The 22437-nt window shown below is 46.4% G+C and overlaps 1 protein-coding gene across 1 annotated transcript in view; it reads left to right on the forward strand.

Annotated features, from left to right (window-relative positions):
* The first annotated feature begins 2078 nt into the window (after window positions 1–2078).
* The window catches only part of LOC139057743 (uncharacterized), a 60826-nt gene continuing 40467 nt past the window's right edge, over window positions 2079–22437 (forward strand). The window contains exon 1 of the mRNA XM_070536495.1: window positions 2079–2217. Coding sequence (XP_070392596.1) covers window positions 2079–2217 — 139 coding nt within the window. The remainder of the gene's footprint in view (window positions 2218–22437) is intronic.

A 22437-nucleotide genomic window follows, 5' to 3' on the forward strand; every position in this document is an offset into this window, starting at 1 on the left:
ACCAGAAAACTGCCGTGTTGGGATGCTCGGAATTGAGTCCGTTGACTAGAACAGTCGTTCTCGCAAAAGCTTCTCCGTAAATCTCGAAATGGCGTGTGCTTAGGCGATATCCCTTTCATATATTGCCAACTAGATGGATGCCTCTAACTTGCGTGGAGCAGACAACTCACCACTTACGTCATCATTATGATGTGAGGTTTAGGTTTTTTGCTCCATGAAAGTTAGCACAAATTTGCCATTTGCTGAGCAAAGAAAAGTAAAAAAAAATGCGTACAAAGAAGCATGCTCATCGTTACACTGAGTGTGTAATGCACGTGGTGTATACGAGATTGCAGTATAGATGTGGTCGAGTGTACGGCGGCCAGACGGGCCGATGCTACAATGTGAGTGCACGCGAGCATTGCCTAAAAGCAAAAGAAAAAAAATGGAAGCGCATGCTACGCTGCTGTAACACGTGCAGGCGAAAGCCTGCTGCACACTTGGTAATGCGCCGTCTCGCATCGTCGCGTTGCTGCTTTCGCAGTTCGGCTTCTTCGGCCCGTTTTCGACGCTTAGCTGCGGCTTCACGCGCTCGTATAGCGGGGTAAGACTCGCGCCAACGACGTTTCTCTTCGACTTCACGTTGCACCCTCTCAGCAGGTGAATGAAACGAATGTTGTTCTGTGTATTTTATGGGTGATTTCAATGAATGTATGCATTGTTCACTTCTCTTTGCTGAGGGCTTGTAGCGTCAGCCTTACGCAGGTATGAGCTATTGCATTTTTTGCTTGCTGGGAGGCGGCTATCAGAAGTTCAGAGCTGGCAGACCAGCTCTGGGCCGTCCGGCAAGCCGAAGATGCCGCTCGAGTCCAAGGACTTCGAGCCGTCACCTGAGGCCACCACGGCAAGAACTGCCGGACTATTCTTCATGAAAGTTTCTTCTTCTTCTTGCTTACGGGGCTGTGAGCCATTGAGAAGCTCACATAGTTTTACAGAAGAGCTGCTTATGGCTTGGATTCTGTGTATTTCCCTTGCGCGTGTGCAAAAGCAGTTGGCAGATCCCGAAGATAGTGCTGACAGGGTCTGAGTGCAATCGCACATACACCTGTGGACTCCGGGGGGTGGGCTTCGGGACCAGTAGCCACCTTTGTCACACCTGGGACCCAAAGAGGTCCCAGGCACAAGGGTAAAAACAGAGTTTTTATTCGAATGTTAAAAGTAATAATAAGAGTAAGCAAAAACCAAACAAGAAAAAAATGAAGTGTAAAAGTAAACCGAAAATGACACAAGTGTCAGTTCATAACTCAAGGTATGGTGTCCATGGCGCTATTGATGAGCTAATGATGATCGCGGGATATGGTGATAACTTCGCTCACGACAAGCTTTCTGGAATGCTTTAGATACGATCGTATCGATCAGATCTTAGCCAAAAAAGCGGACTCGCGTTGGCCATGTCTACGTTCACACCGCCCTCTCTTTGTCGGCGTTCCAAGCGCTTGCATATCTACTTTCCTTTTCTTCCGCTCTCCCGTGGTGGTGGTCTCGTCGAAACGTCACGCACCTCTATATAGTTTCCTCCGGTTCTTCGGGATGGCCGTCCCGTCGTCCACGCGAATGACAATAAATGTGTGTTCGTTCCTTTCGTCACGATGACCACCGTTCAGTAGAGAAACCAGCAATCATTGATGCATTGCGCATTCAACGAGTACACATACGTATATGAATGTATTGGCACGAGGAGTATTTAATCAGCAGTAACTAGTTGGTGCTTGTCAAGCCACACAGCACAAGATACATAGGCTTCTGTCTAGCTCGTGCGTTCAGTCATGCCCACATCGTTTCCATCTTCATCGTTCAACCGTAACATAGCACCCGGCGGCATGAAGCGCCGTCCCGTTGCTTGCTATCGTTGAGACGGCGTATCGCAGTTGCAAAGTTTGAGATGGCAAACATGCACAATGTCGCTTGGTGTTGTGAAAGTTGATGACTTGGGTGTTAGTCGATATATTTGATAGCTGACAGGTGTTACTTGGAGCAGGGCCCGATAGGCCCGGGCCCAACGTGTAGCGTCACAGGAGCTTCTCGCAAAGGCCAACACGATGGGATGGGAGCCAGACCAGGACGAGAGAGCCTGGAGGGAAGTAAGCATCTCTGTGTCGATAATCATACAGGAACTTTTGTGCGGCCTGCGACAAGAAGAGCTGGTTGCGGGCTACCGTGCTTACGATGGCCGCACAGGTGATTTCGTCATGAGCATATGAATGGGTTGACGCTGACGGAAGCGCCGTGTAGAAGGCCAAAAGGGGGTCACGACGAAACAGAACATCAAAGGTCGAGTAGCCAGCCGTTTCAATACGAGGGAAGTCACAGATAAGATAAGGCAAAGGTGACAAAGGCAGAGCAATGGCCCATTCGCTGTGATAACGGGAAATATACATAGATAGCATGTCAGTCACGGTACGATTGGGACGTTCGGGAAGGTCATTAGTCTGGGGATGATAGGAAGTGGCCAACTTGTGATGCGTAGCGCACGAGCGGAGGAGGCCATTAACGACGCGAGACAAAAAGCAGTGACCTCTTTCTGTGAGTAGCTGACCAGGCGTACTATGCTGAAGGATAATGTCGACAAACGCGAATGCTGGACCGTGACGCTGAGCCCATTGTTTCTTCACCAGCACAGTTTAGACGAATCAATGACCTAAAGGGCATCTATGAGCAAGCAGATTCAACCGGACTGCTACCCTTTCTTGATGAGTTGTCGTGTCCGCTCTTTTGTTGGCAAGTACGCAGGTTTTCTGTATGTTTGGTAGATGTACAGACCGTGATTTCGAGGTCTTTTTAAAGTCGTTAAAGTTGGGTGCATTGCCTTTTGCCGGTGTAATCGCCGCATACGATGTTACACCAATTGCAATGTATGAAAAAGGAAGGACATTTAAATTATGGGGTTTAACGTGCCAAAAACACTTTCTGATCATGAGGCACGCCGTAGTGGAGGACTCCTGAAATTCCGACCACCTGGGTTCTTTCACGTGCACCTAAATCTAAGCACACGGGTATTTCTGCATTTCGCCCACATCGAAATGCGGCCGCCGCGGCCGGGATTCGATCCCGCGACCTCGCGCTCAGCAGCCCAACATTATAGCCACTGAGCAACCACGGCGGGTAAAAAAAGGAAGGACATGGTTGCGTGCGCCACGCCTTACCTTCAAAAGCACTATACGTAATAGAGAGAAAGACATTCCGCAAGATACCGACTGCTTTTCAAGACTTTTCATATTTTGTGGTTCTTTGTCTACTTTACAACGTTCGAAATAAGCTCTTCAACAGGGCTCCGCGATAGCGGACACGTGAAATATTTAGACCTTCTGCAGCGCGTCAATCAAAGTGGTTACGAAATTATTTTCTGCGGACAACCCTGGCACAATTTACAAAGGGTGCACAGATCAAGCTTGTGTCAACTTCACATTAAATGCATCTCATTATTTCCTTACCGCTTTCCTGAATCAACACAGCTAGACAACTTCGTCCGCGCTGTCATTCACTATCGTCAGAGCAAAGCCACCGGATCTGCACAACCTAAGCCTTCGCTGCGGTTTCCACCTACACCCGAATCCGTATATGCTATGCAACCCTCCTGTAAAGGTTGTGTCTAGGAGAGAGAGAGAGAGAGAGAGAGGGAAAGATAGGGAGAGTAGCAGATATGTAGAGACAGAGAGAGAGAGAACGTTTATAGTTATCTGGAGCGGTCGATGAAGCCTAGCGACGAGTCCCATTAACGAGGGCCGACTCCACCCTCATTGGAAGAGCTAACAATGCTGCGTCGGCTGTCTGTGGTTGCGACAACAGCATCGAACCCCTATTATGGGAGTGTCCTCACGTTGATGCGCGGAAACAACCACTGTCCACCGCATTAGCGCGATTAGACAGCCAGCCATTAAGTATACAAAATGGATACTGGAGCACTGACCTAGCAATTCATCGGCGAACTAGGCTGCGGTGAGGCTATTTTTGTCTTCATCGCTAACACCAACTCGTCTGTGTGACCGCCTTTGACCACGTGATTTGGTTTGATTCGGTACCCATGGGTATGGCTCGACAAACTACGCGGGCTTGGAGTGAAGTTTTCGTTTCGCTTCGTCTCACGATCGTTCTACGATGGCGCTTGCCCAATGCGGAGGATTGACCAAGATTTGGATGGTATTAGAAAATCGCAGTTTGTACTAAAATCGGCAAAACATTTTTAAAGGAAGAAATTGAACGAGAAATAACGTATGATGAACTGAAGAAAACTGCCCTGACACATCTAAAAATTCCTGCATTACTGAGCAAACAGTCCTATGGCAGTTCCCAAAAGAGGAGGCTCCTAGAGAAAAAAAATGACCAGAGCGTAAAAAAATAAACAGTCATGTAAGCTGTGATTCTCAAATATTTTTCTTTAAAGAAGAAAAATGGTGACAGAATCAGAAAAGGTGACCTATATTCTCACTTCCACAGATTGGGCACAGAGGGGAGGGCGCCAGGCCTGCCCCGTAAGGGTAAAAGTTTAAGACAGGTACATCCCGAAGACGTAATCGGGTAAAAACCGGGTTTTTCTGAGGCAAAATGAACTTTTGTGTAAAGGTGTAAAGGTACTAGCAACTATTCATGCGTAAAAAAATAGCTATAGCTAGGTTCAAAGAGTATTGAATGACTGCATGCCTCCTGAATCTACCAGAACATAGATAAACTGATAAGCTGAATTAGCTGTAGCTGGGCTCAAAAAGTCTTAAACAATTGCATGTCTCCTGAATGTAGCAATAGCTAAATAAGCTGACGTAGATGGTAGTGATAGTACAGGGCCATTGAGAGCCGCTCTCGCGTTACGGTCAGCCATTTCGTTCATAAATAATTCCGTATGGCCAGGTACCCAAAGGAATATAATAAAATTGATCTGGGCACGCGCTTGAGTAAAATCTGCATGTAAAAGGTGAGCACCGCTATTTGCTATGAGCGATGAGCTTAAGGATAAGGAGTCCGTTATTACGACAATCCTCGTTATTGATGAACTTAGTTTGCCTAAGGCTAGCACCACAGCTAAAGAGTAAGCTAGAAATACGAATAAATAGTCTGGAATCCTGATTCAGAATGCCCAGTATAGAGCAGGAGCGTCAAATGCAAATTCCCGATTTTTCTTCACACTGCGAGTCGTTTGTCGGAATAACCGTTTTTATTACTTAACTGAATAAATGATCTTGTAATAGACCATACAATATATTATAAATGAGAACTTTGGATTTACTTGGGTAAATGCCGTCATAGATGATTTGCAGAACGTCTCGCAAATCCCAAATAGGTCGGGTCTCTTAGATGCGAACATTTAAGGCATTAATAAGAGTTTGTACAAGGACCACCTGCGGTGTATGAAAGCGATGCCAGTGTACTCCGAAGAATAATGTAGGCTGGGAAATTAATAAAGGTTTCCAATTTTGTAATTGAAAAATTCATGCATATTCAGGAGTGTTTTTTCTCTCCGCGAACAAATCAATCACCAAATTCTCTGCGCGCACATGTGTCGAAAAAAGCTTGCGCTTTTTTTCTTTCTCTCTTTTTCCGAGCTTTCATACACTCCTACCTCTTCACAAAATAGTCTAATGGCCACTTGTTCCATTCATCCTTTCATCTTACTTCCTTCACGTTGCCTCTTTTCTTTAGCTTGGCTGCCAGAAGTCGCCTGCACGCAGTTAGAATTTCACAGCGAAGCTTTTAGCTTCTCAGTGGTTAGCATTTTCTGTGTCCGTCCATGTACAAAAATTCTCATCAACAGAAATGGCTCATAACGCCCGAAGAATGCAAAAATGCAATCGTTCATCCCCCTCGTAATGCAGAGGCTAGAGCCACTCAGCAAAGTGCAGCTAGCAGTGCAAATATTCATTGGAATCACGCATACAACGTACAGAACAGCGTACGTTTCAATAAAAACAAACTCAACACAAGCATCCATAATCATCAGCAATGGTTCATACCCCCGTAAGCAAGCAAAAATGCAATGGCTCATACCCGTGTAAGGCCGAGGCTATAAATGCTCAGCAAAGCGAAGTGAACAGTGAATACATTCATCGAAATCACCCACACAACACACAGAACAGCATACGTTTCAATAAAGAACAAGCTCAAAACAAGCATCCGAACTATCAATAAAGCATTGCATATCCCCCTCAGCAGTAGTGGTAGTTTTGTAACAGTTTTGCTGGACATCTACTTTTACAGAGCTGGGATGGCGTCATATCTTTTCATTGTAGAGGCCAGAAACAAGGCGAAACAGAAACCGCAAAATACAATGCAAGGTTCAATACAAAGTGCAACAGAATGCTCTTTGTGCAATGCAATAATTTGTGTATTGAAAGTGCAACTGAGTGAACCGTAGAATGCTTGACAATAAAAGATGATTCTAGCGCCGCACGTTGTATGTGAGGGCTGAAATTCACTTCGTTTTTTTTCTGAGCAAACTATTACAATCATACATGACTGTTGGACTCTCAGAATCCTAGTTTGCTCACTCGATTTTGCACAGAAAAGCACCCCTGACGAATTCAATTGACGAGATTGGTCTGGTGACAGAAAACGGATGATATTGCTGTTGCGGGGTATCGCTGGAGTTAGGCAACGAAAAGAAATTCTCGCAAAGCCCATCCCACAATTATTGAAGATGTTAACCCTTCATGGACGAGTGTTGTCCATGGACAACAAACCAGAATTTTTTTTTGCTATGTTTCTGTATAGAGTACAGAGCTAGTTACTGGCTAAATGTCTTCGGCCAACACCGAATGAAAGGCCGCAAGCCTCATATGTTTGTTCAGAGCAAAAATGCTGCACGAGGAAGAAGTTTGGCGCGCAAGTTGCTTTTTACAGCGCAGCTGTTATATGCCTAGGCGAAACACTCGTGGTCCGACCACAGAAACCCTCCTGCGGTGGTACGAGCTATTGGTTAGGGGCGTATGAGCCATTGCAATTTCTCGCTGGGTATAGGTGTAGAAATTCTACGCTAGTAAAACTTATACAGTTATCTGGGTATTATTTTAGGTAAGAAATACAGAGGGACACAGGGTTAAGGGAATATCATGATGACATAATAATCTCGCAGCAAAGGTGTGGCGCGGCGTTGGCTACGCCGATAGTGACGTCGGTTGTCTCTCGCAGCAGAGCGCTCACGCAGCAGTCCCTCTCCGAGTTCGCAATAGGTTCAAAAATGTGTCCCTTCTTCTAATTAAATGAAATGTGCGGCCCCCGTGTGTCACATTGGTAACTACGGTGCACGACCGAGTCCTAAACACTATGATTAACGCATTACAAAACCCAAATGCGTAACATAATTCAGAAAGGATTTGATGAACCCCCTGGATTAACACAATCAACCACTCATTGCACCCCTCCGTGACGTTGATTATGCGAAGTGCAATGTGTCGAATTTCAAATAAATAATCTGATAAATCAACTGGAGTCATAGCGCTGCATTGACACGGACAAGAAAGACGACAGGGCGTGCGCTAACTTTCAAATGAATTTTATTTCAGAAAAGCACGGTACTTATACCGGCTTATGCCGGGTTGGTACTTAAGCCGGTATAAGTACCATGCTTTTCTTAAATAAAATTCAGTTGATAGTTAGTGCACGTCCTGTCCTCTTTCTTGTCCGTGTCAATCCAGCACTATGACTTCAATTGATGCGACCAACCAACTAGCCCGAGAATATGCACTCCTGAATGCGATGAACCCAAGCCAAACGTGTGCGTAACCTCATTAAGAAACACAAAGCCGTTACCAATAATTGAGAAAGACTTTAATGAACCGTCAGAAACACTGGGGCCGCACATTTCACCTTCGCTGGCTTACCATCTGTACGGGGTCATTGGGCGGTAAATTTTTTGAAAGCTTGCTAATTTCTTAAATTTTACGTGACTTCATTCTATTTATCTATTCAAAATTTCAGGATGGTTATTTTTGGACTCGACTAAATATTGTTTAGCTCCCGTCATGGGCGGAGCCACCAACTTGATCGGGGAACCTTCGGTTCCCCCCAATCAAGTTCCTCAGGACACTCTAATAAAGTTCTTGTCACTGTCACTGTCACCTCGTTCTTGACTGATTCCCTATATTGGGTATGAGCGACTCTTCGAAACAAACAAACAAACAAACAAACAAACAAACAAACAAACAAACAAACAAACAAACAAACAAACAAACAAACAAACGAACGAACGCACGAACGCACGAACGCACGCACGCACGAACGAACGAACGAACGAACGAACGAACGAACGAACGAACGAACGAACGAACGAACGAACGAACGAACGAACGAACGAACGAACGAACGAACGAACGAACGAACGAACTTGCTTTCTTATGAAGGCACGGTCAGAGGAAACAAACCGATGCAACATTTCCGACTGCAGTGGCGCAACGCACACAATGTAAGCCAAATGCAATATACAGATATTTTTAACACATGTCTGCAAAAAAAGCATCTGGTGCGTAAAAGAGAGCTAGCTCTCTGTGAAAGTTCCAAACAATGCCATAGGTGACCGGGGGTGAAGCATAACTTCCAGTTTTCTGCCTAGTGTTGCCCCCCTTTTACTATAAAAGCTACCTCAAAATATTATTTTTCTCTTTTTGCTGACTATACTTATTCTAAATGAACCTTGAACATTTATTTGGAAAATAACATACTGTCTCGGCTATTTACATGTCTCGTGCTTAAAGGGTTGATGCGATCAGCATTCACGCGATGTAGCGACTCACCACTTGTCCCCGCCATAATGCGTCATGTATGAGCAGCACGCTACAGCCGGGCTTCTCTGCCTGCCTCTACCCACGTACATTCACGGTGCGGCGCTAAAGTGTCGGGCTGCTGTGCCTGAGGAGCTCGCGTGACGTGGGTTCGAATCACCAAGCATCGGTGAAACTTTAAACAATTTTTTTTTTCCATTGAAGAACGGCGTAAGGAAGCTGGGCAGTCTGATAGGCACGAAGTGGCTGAGGTAGGCGGTGAATGGTAATCGCATAGCGAATGTAACCGCAGTTCTTCGTTTAGAGGTGTGCCTTGCGGCTCTCGATCTTTTTTTTTTTACGCTGCACAGTCTGGCTGTTCTGCCCTACACTGCGCCGATCCACTTCGCTTTCTGCACGTGTCTCGAAACTCCTTCGCTCTTCGTTGCCGGGCACGCGGCTGTGCCCGGCAACGCGTCGGCTCACAGTTTGGCTCGAGATCTCGCGCGCCGAGCCTCGTCCGCGGATGCGGACGGCGTGAATGAGGAGGAGACACACGAGGAACCCTGCGAGACTTATTATATGAAATAGCCCATCGGTATCGCTTGAGGCGTCGCGCGCTCCCACCACCGGCCAAGCAACTCGACAAAACGCAAGCGGTCGCGTTTCGGCGACTTCAGACAAATACATACCCACACCCAAAATACATTAACAAAATCACAGGGGGCAGGGAAAGCGACAAATGTAGGCTCTGTTCAGAAACAGGAACACTCACACACATAATGTGGGAATGCACCTCGCTCCCGTTCTCTCATCCCCCCGTCAGCAGCGAGACTGACTGGACAGCCTGGCTCAGTTCCGGGGACGTCGACCGACAATTGGAACTGGTGGACTGGGCGGAAAAGGCCAAGCAGGCCCAGGGCCTTACTTGAGCCCTAACGCTCAGCCACGTCCCTCTTTACCCTTCCCCCTTTCAATAAAGTTTATCACCACCACCACCACCACCTTCGCTCTCTCCGCTGTATAAGAACTCTCGTTTCTCGCTTCTCACTGAGATGCTTGCTTTCTTCACCGAAGTTAAATAGGAAACGCGTTTCGGCTCGATGCACATTAAGGGAGTCGTGTTAACGTAAAGCGCGCGCAGGGCCGCAGTCCGTATGCGTTTGACGCGGGCTCGCGACAGTGCTGAGGGCTTTGCGGCGATGTCCACGCAGCTCTCGCTGGAAAGGTCTATTGACCCTTCTTAGAAACACTAAACGCTGGCGCTATAGACATGCCGAATGGCAAACGTGGAGTATTTCAGTATGTACCATCGTGGACACGTTATCTTGCACTATGACGTCCGCGGTCGCGCTCATTTATAATTAGGAGCACGACACGTCTAGACGTGCTACCCGTCGGCCACAATGTAGAGCGTACAATATGGAGCTAGGGAAGCCCGGCTCGTTTTATGCAACCGCGTTGTGGCGAAACCGCGACTTTATGTCCGCAACCAGTGGCGGAGGAAATCCTATGAAATGCGGAACGTCCTTTGTTGACCAGGTTAGCGTGTGAGGCACAACGATGAGAAATCGAGGCTGCCTTGCGGAACAGCCAGTGAAGGGTATTTCGCAAGGTCGCGTTTATCGCCCACCTGACCAACGTGACTAGCTGACCCAGTCGTCCGTCGATGCTTGAGCGATAGTAATGAAAAATTGGGTGCGAGCGTCAACATACGAGTAATAACGCCGCGTGATCGCTCTCGCTTTTCTCCGAAACGTGGTGCGCCGGTAGGGAAAATGACGTCAAACTTGGCACCGAGAAGGACGTCGGTGGCTAAAAAAATATTTGCTGCCAATACTCTTGCAGAAAAACCAGCACCGGGAGAATACAGATGGCACGATCGTGAGTCAGACGCAGCGATAAACAGATAGGACGAAAGATGACAAGGAATGTCAAACACAGGATACAGAAGAAGAGCTGGGGATGGAGCATCAGCTTGGGTCGGAAAGGATGTTGCGCACTGCAGATGTAATCGCCAATAACATCGATAGGTGTATCTTCGTTGGGTCGGTACCAGCGTTAAAAAGCGACATACAAACAAACCACGCCGCCGCAGACGGTACGACGAAATGTACGAAGAAAGCGTTGTCGTTTGGCACGCAGGCACGGCTGCTTGTTTTGCCAAGCACAGAGTGTTTCCCATCCAACAACAGCCAAAGCGCGCAGGCAGAAAGGACTGCTGCTTCGCTTTCAGCGCGCAGATGTGTCATTTACTGAGCGAACCGAGACTTTCGATATAGGTCAGAATCTGTATTTTGTACGAATGCTGTTTTTTATCCGATTTGATTCATTTCTTGTCGTCTTTAAAGCTCAGCGGCTGTCGACAGCGAGAGGCTTTGGATTTATGTGAGTCAGTTTTGAAGGGTGGTAAGAAAGAAAAGCAAGTTGGGAAGATATTTACATTTATTACATATTATTATCTCGCTATCGGCGAAACGCCCACAAAAAGTCGTTAACACATATTCGAAACATGGCATCTTAGATTTGAACTATATATGAGAGCTCATGGAAACTTTTACCAGGTGTCTCTTAAGCCTATACAAATATCTCATAGTACACTGTCGAGGATGGCCCAACAGTAATCACTGAAAGAGATTTCTCGAAAAGGTCGCCATAGTTGCACAACAGATCGAAATGCGTAGCTGAATAATTAAAAAAATAATGAATATGTTGGAACTAATTACTTTACTTCACATATTGCTATATACAAATTGTAGCCGATAGACAAAGCTTGTCCACTTGGAACGAATTCGGAGGATGGCACTGGTTTCCGCATAGGCGCCGTCAAAGAGTTGTTCCACTCACTTTTTTAACAAGCCATTGTTTCATGTCTTGAAACACAAAAGTAACTAGAAAACTAGTTTGTTTTGTCGCACACTTTGTGAATGAATATCTCAAAATTGTTTTCATCCTGTGAATTCGTTCCACGTGGATGCGCCTGGAGAGCTCACCATCTGCAATTAATAAATTGCAGTGTGTGCCATCAAGTAATTAGAGAAAAAGCTTATTCATTAAAAAGTAGATTATGTAGTTCAATTTATCGTCCAAGTAATGTACACCTCTTCGAGTAATCCAGCTCTAGGACAAGAATTGTGCTATCTGCTACAGCCGATATTAAAACTCTGTCGGTTTAAAAAAAAAAGAAGGACTTCCATTAGGCAATTGTCTTTCCATAACTTATGGAAAGGTATAGAACTTCAAATGTATGGAAAGTAACTGTTATGCCTAAGAACACAGCCCTACACACATTGTACTCAGTCTCACGAGTAGTTTGCAGCATAGGGGAGGCTGCACGACTCCTTAGGCAACAGGAAGGCCGAATGAACCTCGAGATGTGTTTATCCGCGCCGCGTCATTTGTTCGCCGCCACCGCAATCCACGGTATACGAACTGTACGCGCAAAAGTCCTAACACGCCACTTATAGCTGTAACGTATCATGTACCAAGCAAAAACAAAGCTGTCTAACTGCGCCAATGATAAGAAAGTTACGCCCGGGACTATATTACGCTGCGCAAGCATACTACCTGCGTACGCCTCCTATCTTCGGCAGTGCCGCAAACGACTTGTGAGATGTGGTGTAGACATTACACTAGACAGCACAGACTGGACGCAAAGAGCGGATACAAAACCCATTTGATCATCTGGACCTTTCATTAAAGTTATTCCATCCATCCATCCATCCATCCATCCATCCATCCATCCATCCATCCATCCATCCATCCATCCATCCATCCATCCATCCATCCATCCATCCATCCATCCATCCATCCATCCATCCATCCATCCATCCATCTATAGCTGTCCGTATTCCTACAATGGTACATACGGTACACCATTGTTCATATATATACAGGGTGTTTCATCGAACGCTTTCAAAATTTTTTGGAGGTTTCCTGTGCCAGATAGCTCAATTCTAGTTTATGAGCCGGTCTACTCGAAGCGGGGGACACTACTTGCACAAAAAATTGAAATGCGAAGTTGTCTAATTAAGAAGAATTCACTAACTTTTAATATAATTATCTTCTGACCCATATTGCAATTTACAAATTCTAGCAGTGGACTTCGGAAAGCACTTGGAACGAACTCTCAAGAAGACACAAGTTTCGAGATATAAATTCCCGAACTTTGTGGAGAAATGTTTTGGCGTTCCAGTTACTTGTGTGCTTCAGTGCATGAAACAACGTTTTGTTAACAAATTAACTGGAACGCCAATTCAGTTCTCCGCAACGTTCGGGAATTTATATCTCGAAACTTGTGTCATCTTGAAAATTCATTCCAAGTGAATCCGCCTTGCAAACTCCATGCTATAATTTTCAAATTGCAATATGGGCCATAATGTAATTAGTTAAAAACTGAATTAGTGAATTTTTATTAATTATTCGATTTTACATCTCATTTTTTTATGCAAGTGTTGTCCGCCGCTTCGAGTAGACCAGCTCATGAACTAGAATTGTGATATCTGCCACAGGCAACTTCTAAAGATTTTTGAAAGTGTTCGCTGAAACACCTTGTGTATTGTCACGACGTCAAAAACACAGGACGCAAGACGAGGATGCGAGAAACAAAACCAGCTCTGTATTCGAAGACCACAAGAGCTAACGCGCCAACTTCGTCTTCTTTCCAAAAGGGAGCGTAGCCGCTGCTCGTGTCTCTCAATTAGTTTTCTTCTGTGTCCTTGCTGTCCTTTAGTCGGGACATTAGCTTCTCTACCTAGAAAGCATCGTCCCGACACTTTATCGTCAAGACCAGAGGATCGGAACACGCTCGCATTGCGGCGAATTCACTCGGACAAATAGGGCTTCATCCGGACCACGTGCACAACCTCCGGTAGATGCCGTCGACGCCTTGAGCAATGCGGACTATCGGGAGCAACCTCATAATTGAAATCAGTGAGCCGCCGAAGAGCTTTATACGGCTCGAAGTAGCGCTGTAACAGTTTCTCCGAAAGGGCGTGACGACGAATGGGATTCCAAACCCAAACTCTCTCTCCGGGTTCGTAGGAGACTGATCGTTGACGAAGATAATAGCGTCTCGAGTCGTAATCCTGCTGCCTATGAATACATCTGCGAGCAAGTTGTCGCGCTTCTTGAGCCCGCTGAGTGAAGTCGTCAGCATCTGTTTCGATGTCATCGAATTTATGTGGCAGCATCGTATCTAACATAGTCGTGACATCACGACCATGTAGGAGACGGAACGGTGTCATTCGTGTTGTCTCTTGCTGAGCCGTGTTGTATGCGAAGGTGACATGCGGGAAAATTTCATCCCAGTTCTTGTGCTCCGCATTCACGTACATGGACAGCATATCCGCGAGCATCTTATTCTGGCGTTCTGTCAGTCCGTTCGTTTGCGAATGGTACGCCGTTGTTCGCCGGTGAGCTGTTCCACTGAGTCTTAATAGTGCGTCCAATAGCTCGGCTGTAAATGCACTTTCCCGGTCAGTTAAGAGTACTGCTGGAGCACCGTGCCTCAGTACAGCATCCTCTATAAAAAATCGGACTGCTTCACTTACCGTGCTACGCGCCAGAGCATTGGTTTCGGCGTAGCGAGTAAGGTTGTCTGTGTCTACGATAATATACCTGTGACCCGCAGCCGAAGCTGGGAATGGGCGTAGAAGATCCATTCCGACTTAAGCAAATTAAGTTTCGGGCACTTCAATAGGATGGAGGAAGCCTGCTGGTCTGACTGCTGGCACTTCTCGCTGCTGGCATTCAAGGCACGACCGGCAGTATTGTTGAACGGTCGCCGTGAGTATTGGCCAATAATATTGTTGCCTCACCCTACACAGCGATCGTGTGTAGCCCAAATGACCGGATGTTGCTTCTTCATGGGATGCCTGCAATACCTCACACCTGAGAGCGGTTGGGACGACACGTAAATACGTGTTTCCGTTGGGAGAGGAGTTTGCCTTATACAGGACGTCGTTAGGCAAGCAAAATGATGGTAGCCCTCTTGCAAAAAGCCTTGGGACAACGGAAGTGTGACCCTCCAAGAAACTTATAATGGGTTGCAATGCCGAGTCGTCGCGTTGCTGCTGTGCGATTGTAGCTGTGTTGACAACTCTGACAAAGGCTGCATCGTCGTCATCTTCCGCATTGGTACGCTACGACAAACGCCTCAATGTAGGTGGCGACTATGTGAAAAAAATAGTGCGAGGTGTATAGTTCATGATGCCATTGCGCATCATTTTTTTGGCAACAAAGTTTCCCTGTGTAAATAAACGACGCAACTTACTTTCGGAACCTCCCTCGTACATCTGCTTCAGAATCCCCGTCTGCTTGTTTGTGTTGCGTGCCCTGCTTGCTGCTCCCTTCAGCGTTCTATTGAATCGTGGGTCTTAACATCCGAATGTAGAGCACTGATGTTTTCGAGAGGCGCCATGGGATTGGAGAGCTGCGGATTAATTTTGACCATATGCCCTTATTAATGTGCATCTAAATCTCTAAGTTAGACAAACTATTTTGCGTTTCGCCTCATTAAACCACGGCTGCTGGGAATCGAACCCCGCAGCTACGCACGCATCAGCCGAACGCCACGACCACTGAGCCTACGGCGGCGGCTACGGACGACTATTCAAATGTACGCCTCAAGTGTTGACTCAAGTTACGTCACAACTTCTCGCAGGAAGTAGATGCGACGGCCGTGTAAATCGAAATGGCAACTGTTTTCGCTCCAATGGCGGGTGTTGCTGTGGTGGCACTGGGGTAAGACTCTGGCTCTGTTGACGCATTTCCTATCGAGACGCCCAGTATCGGCAACGAGCTTGTCGGAAGTGGCGAACGCCAAGAAAAGACGGGAAGTCAGTATCGTAAATATGCATGCACCCACGCACGCGTCGTAGCATACGGACTCGGCACAAACGTCGGCGACAAAAAAAAAAAAAAAAGAAACGACGAGACGCGCGACTCGGAAAGGCCGACGACTGCACGTGTCACAGCTCAGGCGACAGGCGCGTCAGCGAACGTCAGTGGCATGTTGATGAGCCTCGAAGAAGAGTGTGTTTGCGTGTGTGTGTGTGTGTGGGGGGGGGGGGTGAATAAAGAACTCAACGAGAAACGGAAAACCGCATCGGCTGAGCGCGCAAGACTCGCTCGCGAGTTCCTCGACTCATGAGTCATGCATGAAGAGCTCGCTCGTGCACGATCCCGTGGATGTTCGCCGAGGCTCGATTGTTTTCGATATACAAGCGCCGCCCCGTTTAGCCGCCGGATGCTGGAGCGTGGCGCCGTTCGTCTTGCCCTTGGCTTACGCGGCCCGCCTCGGCGAAACATTTGCTCACATCTTACGTAATTTCAATACGTTTCCGGCTCTGTGCAGCGTATTGCGCATTTGGCGTCGAGAAGCGCCGTTTTGGAGGATGAAGTAACTCTTTATTTTTCGTTTTCTTCTTATACAAGAGAGTAAATCGGGACTCGGTGCATACATTAATGCGTGTGTATGTGGGGTTTCTTTATCGACCGTTTTAAAACAAGAGGTATCAGCTTTACCGCACTGCTGCCTGTGGCTATGATAGCATACAGCCGCCACACCAGCTTGCGAATATTTGTTTTTTGTTTCCGCTGCACGGCTTGCCAAAGGAGATATTACGCCTAATTACATATATGCGTGCAGACCTTCTTCGTAAGGAAGCTGCGTGGGTGCGTGGCCCCGTAGAACTTATTGTCCGTAATTAACCGTCCGTAGTCCAAAGCCCGGTTCATCTGTATCTCGGGCGCGTCTAAGCGATTTCTCTCCTGGCGTTTTAGTTCACGGACAAAGCTACATGAGACGGTGAGCACCCGCGCTGTAACCTGCGTAAAGTGTTCTTGCGCGAGCAATAACCCTTTGTGCATATCATAAAGCCTTACTGCTAGGGCCGCGCATGCCGTGCCCTTGCGTTTAGTTTAACCTTTGTTACTCTGTGTTTGTTCTTAGGTTAAGAGAATTTCCCATGCCACTTTTCATGTATCTGTTTGGTACAGTTAAAGAAATTTCTTAGTAAAGCAGGCTGGGACTCTGTAACGTAAAACTATTTCAAACTTTTCTATTCCAATTCTGCAATCAGCCCTCCCCGATCGGTCAAAACTTTTTGGGACCACCCCGACTTAACCTGTCTGTCACGTGACGTCACGAAAACCGTGATAGCTCCGCATCTGATATGAAGTGTACACACTGATTATGCATGATTTGGTCGAACAAAAGAAAGATCGTTATTTCTGATTCGACCCCTTTTCACCTTTAGCCCTCGGCTATTGGTCAAAAGTTTTTGGGCTGCACCTACTTCACCTGCCTGTCACGCGACGTCAAAAAACCGCAAAAACTCACGCGTCAAAGTGACGTGTACTAATATGCATTAATATGCCGAACAAAACTGAGTTTTCTTCTGCCTAGCCGCAGACTGCCCCGTTTCGAAAGGAATAAAAGATGGCTACCACCGATCGCTCAGGCACTGGCGACTCACACTTGCCAGAGAGCATGGGTTTAATTGCGTATAATAAAACTTTTTGCATGGCCGTGTAACGTTTTCGAGCCCTTTCGGCACGTTTACGACCTCGTTCTGCCAAATGTTCTTTGCTGAGGATGAGCTTCAGCGTCATTCTTAAGCTTCCGTTGCATGCTCGTGCGATTTTCGACGAGCCACCGCAAGCCAAGTAAGGCAAAGCGGACCAACCGCAGACGCCGGCACCACCCTCTTGATACGGTTATCGATTTTCAGTGCAGTGGCTCTGCTCCATAGAATCCCTCTCCACTTGAGCGTGCTCCTCGCCTCTTATCAGCCAATTAGATAAGACAAGCCGCTCAGTGTAGACAATGTTATTCGTTTTTCAAGCAAACAAAACTTACCTCCTATGAACAGGAGAGCGTTTGATTGGTCTTTTCAGACAACCCTGTGGGTGACCGCCCGGTGCTTGCGTCAGCGGTTACGCAAATTCGACGTCAGGAGAGTGGAATAAAAACATATTGGAATAGTTTTACATTATAAAGCCCCTGTATTTTAAAGGGTCTTTCTTTATCGCCGATTATATTCTTTTTTTTTATCACACATCGCAACGAGTGACTGACACTGACGATAACGTAAAGGTGCCGTGAATGACGAAGGGCAAGTAGCTATGGAAAATGAAAGTAATCGTTACATAAACACGGCTCCAGAATATCTTTGTCGCGCGTATGCGTCTGTCACAAGTGGTGTTTTTCTTGACTGTTTCTTCGTTCCTTCGATGCTGCAAACGTTTCTGTTTGTGTATGCTTCCTAGCTTGGACGCACAAAATGCCTCTGACTGCTTTTCACCTGAGTGTCTGCCAACTGTCGTCCTGGAGATTAATTTTTTTTAATTAATTAATTAATTTTATTACTTCATTGACGGCACGGTTGTGCAGCTACGAATGGCCCAACAGTACTGAACACAGTCAAATATTCAGATAGCTTTGTTTGCCGTGGTCAGCTAATAATTAGGTTTCTATTTTTCGTCCCATACCTGTAAAATCGTGCTCCATAATTTCAACATTTATTTGCCATCTTGCTGAACTAATGTGCGTAATAATTACTTCAGCCAGAAGTCTAGCACCGAATCGGAACCACCTTACCGCCTCCGTCGTCGCCAGCACCTACATCAAGGGCTACTGTACATGAGGTCCGTTTTAAAGTTGCGTTGCACGTTATTGAAGTTGTAGTCATATTTTCCCCGGTACAATGCTCGCAATTCCCCACTTCTTCCTGTGGTGCCTTCATGTCTAGGAAGTATGCCAAGTAAATAAATAAATAAATCCAACCTAAACACCTGCAACCACCTCCAACCAAAATAAATCCAACCTAAACACCTGCGCGCTTGGACAACTTATTTATACCGCAGTCAAAAAACTGAATAGGTCGCATCTTTAATGCGTGGAACCGGCGGTGTCAATTATATTTTTTTCATGGGTTGCTCGGTTATTCTTCGACAACTTGTTCAGTGCATTTAAATTTTCATGGAATATTGAACGAAAGCAAATATGCTTTAAGGGTCGCATTTACAAAGTTGGTCGTTTGTGAAAATCGTTTTGTTTTTGTTGAATGAAGCGGCGTACTAATGGCGGCTGTCACACACACACACACAAAAAAATAGCGCTAGAGTACACAGAAAAGAAGTAAACAGGACGACACGAGCACTTTCTCAAGGAGTCGAGTTTTACTGAATTCTCCGGTCGACATACATCCACGTAGGAAACACCAACCAAATGAAAAAAGAGAAAAGAGAAACAAATCAAGAAATGCCCACGCGTCTCAACTTAAGATAACCACGACATACAGTAGGGTCTTATCACATTATCAATATTCGCTCTCATGCAACGTTCCTAATTACTCAAGTACTATGTTTACCTGTGTTTCGTAACGACAAAAAAGAAGAAATCAATATCTTTATCAGCTCCCTAGTGGCGCACACGAAGCACGAATGCACGGACGTTTTTGCATTCCACCAACGCCGATCGAAATGCGGCCCTGTCGGGTGGGGATCGAACCAGCAACCACCTGCTTAGTAACGTAACGTCACAGACACTATAAACCACCGCAGCGGAACTAGCGGTCTACCGCCTCTCGGTGGTAGACCGCTAGTTCCAGGATTTCTGGACCCAGGATTTCTGGACATACGTTCAGTTTCCTTTTTCGCCCCTACTTGGCATATCGACATTAAAGATTTGAAATTCATGCCATGACGTTTGCCATGACGCACAACTAAAGAGAACCCAACAGAAAAAAAAATGGCTGTGGCTTAGGTAAGGTTAAGCCCAGGATGCGAAGCATACTAGCCTTTATTTTAGTTGTTGAACCACTGTTTAGCCTGGTGAACTGCTGTTGCTTGGCTATATTTGGTTCGGCTAGACGAAGAAACAACTCATGCATTACTTCTTCGCCTTCAAGAGTGGAACGCGACAGCGTTCCCGTCGACCCGCCAAGGGGTGTAAGACAATGGGCTACAGGGCAGCGACTACGCGCCCCGCATTGGACGCGGTGAGCGTCGAGCAAAGCAGCGTTCGGCGCGGCAACGAAATGTGCGCCTGAGCAAGAGACGCACGCCTTAGAAACAGCGCGTTTCTAAGGCAACACCGCATTCACTAGAGGCGCTTTTGTACCGCTTTGAAGCGTTGTACTCGTGGCTCAGTGGTAGCGTCTCCGTCCCACACTCCGGAGACCCTGGTTCGATTCCCACCCAGCCCGTCTTGCAAGAGTTGAGCCAAAGCCACTTCTCCTCTGTCGTGACGTCACGGTGTCACGTGATTTCATAGTCACCGCCGCGCCTGAGGAGCTGGGTTGAGCTCTCGTAATACGCTTCGCATAAAAGCACACCCTGAGACTTGCTTCACCTCGGTACTTGGAAACGAGCGCGCTTATGTATCAAGCTTACCTTCAAGGAGAATTGCTACTTGCTCGACTGGCAATGAATCGACGATTTTGCTGGAGACCTTGCTGGACAGCTCGTTGGCATTCCTGATGAGATGAGACAACGGCTCCCGCAAAGCTTCCGTTGTGTTTTCTTCCTTAATTGCTTTTTTTTTCTCATTACTTGCGCAACACTGCAGCCTGCGGGATTCCGTGTAATCGGCGTTATGTTTCGTGGGATTCCTATAGAACCGGTTCGATGCGTTAAGAGGAAGCTTTAGCTCGGGCCTGTCTTCGATGCCGACTGCTCAAACACACGTAAAACGCACAAATGATTTTGTGAGAAAACCGCTCAACTGGTCTGCATGAGAGAGAACGTTAAATCACAGTGATTTCTGCAATAAGAATATTGATTTAGGCTATGGCCTTCTTGTTAAAATTTGCCGGAAATCGATAATTCTGAAAAAGGAATAGAAGTACGAAGTTTACAAATCCGTTGCCATCAAAAAGCAGATATCGCATCTCTATAAACTGCACCCCTTAGAGCATCCCAAACGGACAAATTTGATGTGTGAAATTACGACTTATTTGAAGTTGTTACAATGCTTGCAAACGTTTTGCGAACGGCATATTCAGGAGTTAGTGGTGCATTTCAGGGTGACATATAATATATCATTTTTGTCCGTATTAAATGAAATATTCAATGCAGTTTACAGAATTGCGATATCCTTTTCAGTTGCTGAGGTACAGAGTTGTTTAGTTCAAGTGTTGTTTATTAAAATTTCGCATTTTTCAGAATTTATGTAAAAAAAACCTAGAAGGTAAATGAAAATTCGCTTTCTGAAATCGCATTTTAACTGTTTCTTTTAAGTTTACATAGCTCAATAATTTCGGTGAAGTGCTTGTCAGAAGAAAGGATTGCTTATTTCCTTTATAGGAGCGAAAGCTTCCACTTAGGTTTGATTTAGAATGATATAATTGCTGAGGGAAGGAGCAAGACTGTAACATATTTACACTATGGCGGCTGCATAACAATCAGGACTAAATGCGAGAACACCCGCGCACTTAGAATTAGGTGTACGTTAAAGAACCCCAGTTGGCCGAAATTTTTCGGTGTCCCCTACTACGGCGTGCCTCATAATCAGATCGTGGTTTCAGCCCGTAAAACCCAATATTTCAATAAATTTTTCTCATTTACATAATGCACAGCAATTTACAGTAACTGACAAAGAATTCTACAGTTGTCTAGTCACTGAAGCGTTGTGTTCTTCAGTCCCAAGCTCGTGCTCATCTTCCTCAGCGTTGTGCAGAGCTGTGAGCAACATATTTCCACCCGGCGCGGAAGTGTCGTCCACGTGCTCCTTAATCAGAAAAGGAGTGGTAGCGTTTTAGGCAGCTGACATGAACGACGTCATGGGAAGTCTGGATGGAGCGAGTAGTAGGTGCGGCCGGAGACATCTCGTGCGTTACGTCGGTCACCTGACAGAGGACCCGGTAGGGACCGGCGTAGCGGGACATTAGTTTTTCCGAGAGGCCGATGTGGTGGGTGGGAGATCACCGAAAAACAAGATCCTCGCGAAGATAATCGGCGTCCAGGTGACGACTGCGACAAATGCTTTTCCGCTTGTTCTGCGAAGCACAAAGGCGACGGTGAGCAAGTTGGCGCGTTTCTTGGGTTCGAGGAATGACATTGCGGGTATACCGAGACACGGGCTCTTGAGCGGTAGGCAGTATTGCATTAAAAGGCAATACTGGATCTGAACCGTACAAGTAATAAAGTGACGAGCAACCTGCAGTTTCGTGGCGTGATGAATTCTACGCGAATCTGACAAAAGAAAGAACAGTATGCCAATAACGATTGTTATCAGAAAGATACATGGAGGGCTTGTCCGTTATTGTTCGTCTAAGCCGCTCCTAAGACCGTTCGTCTGCAGGTGGTATGCAGTACTAAGTTTGTGTTTGGTACAACAGGAGTGGAGCAAATCTTCCACAACTGTAGACGGGAAGAGTGACCCCGATCGGCAAGAAGTTGACGAGGAGCGCAGTGGTGAACAATGATGTCGAGCAACAAGAAGTAGGCTACGTCTGTTGGAAAAGCTCGGGTGATCGTGACCCGAGTTGTTTAATCAGTTACGACGGCAATCCACTTGTTGGCTCAGTCAGATGTGGCGAAAGATGCAAGGAAGTCTACACCAACGCGAGAGAAGAGTTCGGTAGGAACATCAAAAGGTAGGAGTGTACCAGCAGTGAGCACCAATGGCTTCTTCCGGCGCTCACATGACTCACAAGAAGCGACGTAGCGGCGGACAGATAGGTATAGACCAGGCTAAAAGAATCTT

The sequence above is a fragment of the Dermacentor albipictus genome, chromosome 3 (assembly GCF_038994185.2).
Source record: "Dermacentor albipictus isolate Rhodes 1998 colony chromosome 3, USDA_Dalb.pri_finalv2, whole genome shotgun sequence".
NCBI classification, from domain to species: domain Eukaryota; kingdom Metazoa; phylum Arthropoda; class Arachnida; order Ixodida; family Ixodidae; genus Dermacentor; species Dermacentor albipictus.